Source organism: Montipora capricornis, chromosome 14, assembly GCF_036669925.1.
Source record: "Montipora capricornis isolate CH-2021 chromosome 14, ASM3666992v2, whole genome shotgun sequence".
Lineage (NCBI taxonomy): Eukaryota > Metazoa > Cnidaria > Anthozoa > Scleractinia > Acroporidae > Montipora > Montipora capricornis.
This window is the reverse complement of record NC_090896.1, coordinates 44,057,175-44,064,674: the sequence shown is the minus strand read 5'-3', so window position 1 is coordinate 44,064,674 and position 7,500 is coordinate 44,057,175. Positions and strand designations below refer to the sequence as shown.

Here is a 7,500-nt window from a genome sequence, read left to right as displayed (position 1 = left end):
ACCAGCTGTTTGTGCTGGAAAGGCAACTTGGCCACCACCTATACCAAGGGCCACTGTTTGACCAGTGGTGTTCCCAGCAAATACCACTGTTGGTCCCTGATAGCAAACATAAAAATACCTCAAGCCTCTCTGATGATGAGCTTACACTACAAGGATGACTACGGAGGAGTCAAACTGGCAACCTAAGACACTCAGTTATCAAGCAATAATCTGGAAGTGTATTAACAATTTAAAAACACAAAAAATAATTTTATTACCAGCAAAAGATAATAATTAGATGCCCCGCAAATAGCTATTAAAGTGGTACTATGATCAAATTTTTACCCCTTGATTTTTTGAGTGTATCGCATAGAATTCCATTAAAGAACAAAAACAAATTGGCTGAGATGTCTCTTTTCATCATATTTGAACAAAATTTGAGTGAGTGTATGACGACTCATCACTTGGCTAATTTGCATATTTTAAAAACTCGAATATCTCTGGAACGAAAAGAGATATTTGAAAAAAGTAAACAGCATTTTTCTTCTCACACAGACTACTTGTTTATGTTCCAAAATGGCTTAGATAGGAAAGATGTGATTTTCGTCAGAGTACCCCTTTAAGGTGGGCAGAAAAGAGGGCTGGTGTTGCAATGACAAAAAGGTGTGTACACACTGAGGCGACATGCATTATAGAGTCGTGTCGTTGGGACATGTAGCAGGGACAAAATAACAGCATGTGCGCACACATGAAAATGTTATGGGTAGATGTCCCAGAGATAAGTTGCAGCGACAAGTTCCTTCGTGTGAACGGGTGCAGCTTTTATAACTGTACAACACAAATTTGTGGGTGATTTTGTCCCTGTGATTTGTCCCATGTAGTTCAACTTGTTGATACAGTAGTTTGTTATTTAAACTAAATTATTATTGTTTTAGTGTTCATTTATACAACACTACAAGTATACGAACTACCACAATATTCGCAATTATGAGAAGTCATTTTGTTCCTCTTTGGCTGGTCAAAGGTGAATATTATAGCACATTTGCTTGTCACCACCAAGTCAACCAATCAGAATGAGTGAAAAGCACCGGTTACTAATACTAATTATGATAGAGATATTTCCCTTTTCCTTGTGAGGGGTTTAATAGTATACCTGCAGTCCATGGACTGTACTGTGGATATAAACGAAGGGGCTTTGGCATCATTATGCGGCAAATGGGCCTCACTGGGTTATAAAATGCCACTGAACAGGGGCACCCAACGAGAAGATAGTTCAAAACCACTTAAACATAGCATTTTTAAACGTATTTTGGTGTTTAAACGGTAGATATAGGCATATTTTTACCCCCTAAATTGTTTTTATCTGTTCGGATTTCCTAGCTGAAAGTCTAGTGATCCGAAAATTATAGGGATCAAAACTTACCTTTTCGAAAATTTCAGCCAGAAAAAGGGCTCCCGAAAATTCTAGGTGACCTTTTTAGGGTAAAAATCCGTTAAAAATGGGCAATAATTTCATTTTTTAGATGTTCGAAAATCCTAGGACAGGCAGGCAAGCAAGAAATTTTAGAACAAATGTTCCGAAAATTCTAGATCTCAAATCGTCTTCCGAACAGATATTTTCCGAAAATTGACGTTGGGTGCCCCTGACTGAAGGAAAGCATGTGCTTTCATCTCTGCTTTTGATCTGAGCCCACTATTTATGGCTCTGAACAGAATTTACTAGAACCGTAAACCAATAGAAGATACCATTACAAAGGCAGTACCTTCTCCTCACTTATTAGTTTTGAACTGGCGGGTGGAATCCATGACCTCCAGCTGACCAAAAGAAAGTACCATCTCATCTGATGAACTTATATATTTTGTGGTTCATTATTGCCCTAGCATTTATAAAGTTTCCTAAATAACAATCACAGTTCAATTTTCAAGATCATAGGGCTGTTTTAAGATCCAATAATTTAATAACAATATAGATTTGTTAAATGGCATACCAGGAGCTATTTAACCAGCCATCTTTACCAGTGTTAAGTCTACCTCAAGTATGAAGACTGACAACACCAACTTGTCCATTTTGTCTAGGTTGTTGCAATGCATAGAATGTGGACCATAATTATAATTATTGAAAGATTATTCTTTGATGGATGTTTTTATTTTCAATAAACTTTCCTTGACACTTATTAGTGTTTGGCTATAACAAAAATATCTAGGCAAGAGCAAAGCCACTGAAAAATTGGACATTTTTTGCTCTATGAGTTTTAAATGATTATATATAATACATGTGTATAGAGATAAATTGATCGTGCAAAATTATAAAATCATTTCACAACTACCATTATTGACAATACTACATGCAGGTAGCACTGTGCTGAGGCGTTTTTTATGGCAAATATTACATAATGTCAATAAATTTATTGTCATAATGACTTCTCCCTGCATTCGAAAGCTTGCTTGCCTGCTACAATTGTGGCCAAAAGTTGTTGGGAAGGTTGCAGGCATCAGTTCACTTCACACCTAATTTGATTGTTCTAACTATTGGCTGAAGTATTTGGGAAATACCATGCTCTTGTGGCCCCCCTCCCCCATATTCAATGTTGGAGTTCTTCAGGCAAGAAAAGTGATCACCATTTGTTTCCCTGGAAAATCCAACATTAATATAATATTTAGTGGTAATTGACCTTCATGTCGTGACATTTTGGTCTGAAATTATACATGTACTGGTAATTTCAAATCGAACTTGCACAGATTTTGAAATCACACATATGATTTCAGACCAAACTGCACTCCACTCAGTTCAATTTATACTATAATTATAAATTATATTTATTATCATGCACTGCCAGTTTGCTATGATCATATGTCCACCTGGGGCAATTTTTGGTGCCGGTTTTGAGGTCATAAAAGGTTATATATACACCAACAACTGTTGCGTTGATAAAAAAATGCAATTGGACAGTATCAAAAATACCATAATACTCTTTGTTTGTCCTTCCAAAATTTTGCATAAGCATTGCTTTTTTTTTTTCTTGGGACTTACCGTACTTGTAATGGTCCCAAGAGAAACTGAAAACAATGCTTATGCAAAATTTTGGAGGGACAAACAAAAGGTAAAGTAAGGTAAAGTCACTGCTTACGAGCCGAGTGGCCCATCAGGCCAGCGCTTATCTCCGGTTTCCTTAGCATGAAGCGACTAGGAGTATTTACACTCCCCCTGGATGGCATGCTAGTTCATCGCAGGGTTACCCCCAGCATTTCGCCGGTACCCATTTATACACCTGGGTGGAGATAGGCACCGTGAGAGTAAAGTGTCTTGCCCAAGAACACAACGCAATGTCCCCCGCCAGGACCCGAACTCGGGTCACCACTCGATCTTCGTCGAGCACTCTAAACATGAGGCCACCGTGCCTCCCAACAAAGAGTACATGTATTATGGTATTTTTGATACTGTCTAATTGCATTTTTGTTCAACGCAACAGTTTTTGGAGTATAAGTATATAACCTTAGTTTATATTTTTGATACTGGCTAACTGTACACAAAAAGGTGAATGAAATTATTTACTATACTTACATGTACATTGTAGATGCTAATGAGAATAGGTAGAAATGAAATTCTGTGGACTTCATTAATAGCTACATGTACACTGTACACATTGTATACAGTAAAAGAGTACTTAACCCCATTTGACAAGTACAGTAAAATCACCTGGCATTAGACAGAGTAAAATCTCTCAAGTCTCACTCCTATTAGGTGTCATGGGTTAATAACTCATCATTAAATAATACTTTTTATAAGAAATCTTAGTTTAGTATAAAGTTCTGAAATTTCTAAAATGTAATTTACAGTAACCATGATTTTATTTCTATCTAGCAGCTTTTGTATTAACTAAGTGCACATCTATAATACCACCAAAGCGAGTGATGGTGAAATAAAGCAAACAAGACTACAAGTCTTAGACTAGAAGACTTACATAACAACTATAGGGAAAAATTTGGATCAGAATAATGGTAGACTAACCTCAGCAGGACTGCAGCAAGGTTTCATCACACAAAGACAAACTGCTGCCCAAATACCCATCGTAAACTCCACAATGCCAAGGATCAAGACAATGACACTGAGTGCCATTTTTGTATTATATTGGTATGAATAATGTGGATATCTCCTGTATGTACCATAACTATCGTAGTAGTAGTAGTAGTAGTGACCAGCAAAGGCAAGCGCTATACTGTAGCAAATTATGATTATTCCACCCAACACAGCAGATGTGATGGAGAATCCCATGAATACACCAGCCTACAAAGATGGAGAGAGAAAAGGAAGGTCACGCTCATTCATCATCATACACACACATACATAAAACTTAAGTTTAACTTAGATTTAAAGTAGCAAAAAGGAGCCAGTAACTCGGTATCAAATGTCAACATCATCGTCGAAGTGGAGGTGGCTAGTGGTGGATATTTACTGAGCCACGAAGCGGCGAGGTAAATATTCACCACTAGCCACCGACACTGAGTTGAATAGTTGTTTTAGTACATACTAAAACAGTGAGATACAAGTAATAATAAAATGCTACTCCCATTTGCAATTTCAAATGTTTGGAAATTTTGCTACAGACCAAGGATACCTTCCTCTGCAAATTCAGTCTGAGAAGGCAGTAATTCGATGAAGAGGAAGTAGTATGTGCTATGGAAAGTCTGTGTGAGCTTTTCCGATTACCTTTTGTGCCAAAAGACACCTCATCCTTGTCATATACCTGTATGTGACAGTATCAAGCCAAGAGCTTTGTGACTAGCACATGGCTAATTTCCATATCTGACTGTGACGACTCTCAAGGCATTTTTAAATGTGGTCTGCAAGAGGCATCGAACGTAAAGACAATTAACAATTATTGGACAAGGTTGAGCAAAATGTCGTGATTTGTCAGTGGCGAGCAGATCAATTATTTGCCGAAGCCGAAGGCTGAGGCAAATAAATTATCTGCAAGACACTGACAAGAAAGCACAATATTTTGCGATAACCGAGGCCAATAATTGTTTTATCATTTGATCACCAAGCTTCTTTTTTGTTTTTGTTTCCAGAAAGCCGTAAGCGAGCGCTGCCTTGCAGAGTTGAGTAATCGCACCAATCAATTGGTTTCCTTCTCAGCATGATTATATTTGTAGACTTCAAATAATTGTACTTACAGCCAAATGTTCAATAACACTAGGCATCAACAAAGCTGAAGAATTTCACAGTTTTCAAAGTGTATCCTGACAAGTGAAGCTTTGGTGTAAAGCTTGCCATTCTTTTTTCTGGCTAATCAGCATAAAATCTTTTGAGTACATATGAATTTGCCAACTTGTCCTTCACGTCGATGACACTACTAATAAGCTCTTTGTCTACCTTTCTTTCCTTGAGATACTCTTGAAATACATGTATGTTGAGTGCAACTTTTGTTACTTTCTTAGTATTCTCACCGTTCTTTCGATCAACTAAAGATGTCGAATCATTCTCTGACAGCTCGGGGAACGGATCTGCCATTTTCTCACAAGAGCGTGATTTCAATTGCGCATGAGCAGAATATTATTTGCAGCAAAACACTTATTTGTGGGCAGTTATTTTCAGGTTACGTGGTAAGCTCTCGGCCAATGAAAAGGAAGGACAAAATACATCGAATGATAATAATAATAATAATAATAATAATAATAATAATAATTTAATTCTTGAAACAGCGCATACAACAAAAGTCTCGATACTCTTTACAATCAAATTTATAAAAAAAAAGTGTATATGTATGTATGTATAAAAAGATATATATACAGCCACCCACCCGCCCACACACCCTTGTTTATTGTATATATAACTAATAAAATGTAATTAATCATTCATAATAATGTCTGAACAAAAATGTCTTTAACTTAGATTTAAAGGAGTTCAATGAGAGTTCATGCCTCAGCTCATCAGGCAGCTTATTCCACAATACACGACCTATGACAGAAAATGCTCTGTCACCATATGTTTTTGTTCTTGACTTCGTAACCTTTAGCAGGTTTTTGGTGGAAGAATGCAAGGTTCTTGTACTGTTAAGAGGTACTAATAACTCCTTAATGTAAATTGGTGTGTCAATGTTATTTAAGCCTTTGAAGACTGTGATCAGGATCTTGAACTGTAATCTTGCTTAATTATTGGCCACATTAAATCCTAATGGTTGACAGCCCACAGGGAGCCCACACAAAATACAGTTATGACTGTTGCTATATTAAATTTTTGACTTTCGAGTCTATGGGAATGCAGAAGAGCCTCACATTCACTAAGGTAATAAATTAATTGACATGAATTATCTTCTGACACCAAATCTCAACATTTAATATACAATTTTTTTAACCAGAAATGAGGTGTACTGTCATTCTTGTACCAGGCTGGAGACATCAAATTTTAGCAATTAATTTAACCCTCCTAATGGCCACTTAAGGTAATTCCTTACTATTGCATTGCGCATCCCTACTGCGCACGATTTTCGCCTCATTAGCACGTGCACATGAGCACGTGCACATACAAAATGTAAGAGATTTCGCTCAAACTAAACCCGATAGTGGAATTAAATGCTCCTTTTCTCTCAAACGTGCATGGTGACCCCCAATTTTTTTTTCAGGTATTTGCTAAGAACAGTCTAATAAAGAACATAGTTGAAGAAGAAAAAAAGTTTGATTATAGTAGAACATGAAATTTTTTTTTGAAAACAGTTCTGTTCTGGGTGTATTTTACCCAAGGCGAAGCTAACCACTGTCCCAAAAAGTGCACTATTCCCACAACCAGGAAATCAAAGATGGCATAAATGAAGCAATACTGCTTATGTAAATAAAAGATACTTTATTTTCAAAATAAAATTTTGTGTCTTTGAAATAACCAAGACTGTATGATTCGAATTTTTAACGTGAAAACAGTAAAAATACCCCACTTTTTTATTGCATTTTTTAATGTTCATATCATGAATGTTAATTATGCCAAGTTTCCAAAAACGTTTGATAGTAGTCAGAACAATTTCAAGGGAATTACCTTAATGAATTTTACTATGCCTAACACCAGACGATTTTACTCTAAATTCAACGTTAAATTGTACATGTACTTTTTTCAAAGATAAAGCCTTGTAAGCCCCATGTATCTTTTGGCAAATGTTGCAGTATTCAACAAGCACTAAAAAAGCTATTTGAAAGAGCTGTCTCGACTGTCAGCAGCCAGCTTCTTCTTCCTCACTTCTGCAGGTTTTTGCATGGCAAATTCAATTGCTTTGAAAACATCTTAGTTTGAAAACAGTGTTGTTTCCAATGTTTGCATCTGTTGCTACGTGTATGTAAGGCCAATGGAAGTGTATCTGGACTCTTAATTGTGTGATGGCTGAAACTGTCATGCTGTTTTAATTTGTTCCTCTCTCATTGGACATTGTTTGCACTGCTTACATTTCCTCTGAATTCAAAATACAGCAACAGTCACACAGTTTGTGATGGGCTCCATGTGGGCACTGGCAAACACATTAAGGTGGCTTACTACAG

The 7,500-nt window shown here is 36.7% G+C and overlaps 1 protein-coding gene across 1 annotated transcript in view; it reads right to left on the bottom strand.

Annotated features, from left to right (window-relative positions):
* Positions 1-7,500, bottom strand: part of LOC138033738 (uncharacterized) — a 26,196-nt gene that overhangs the window by 2,339 nt on the left and 16,357 nt on the right. The window contains exons 3-4 of the mRNA XM_068881546.1: positions 3,989-4,264; positions 1-96 (exon numbers count right to left, since the gene is read on the bottom strand). The exon at positions 1-96 is cut by the window's left edge and continues 204 nt beyond it. Coding sequence (XP_068737647.1) covers positions 1-96; positions 3,989-4,264 — 372 coding nt within the window. The remainder of the gene's footprint in view (positions 97-3,988; positions 4,265-7,500) is intronic.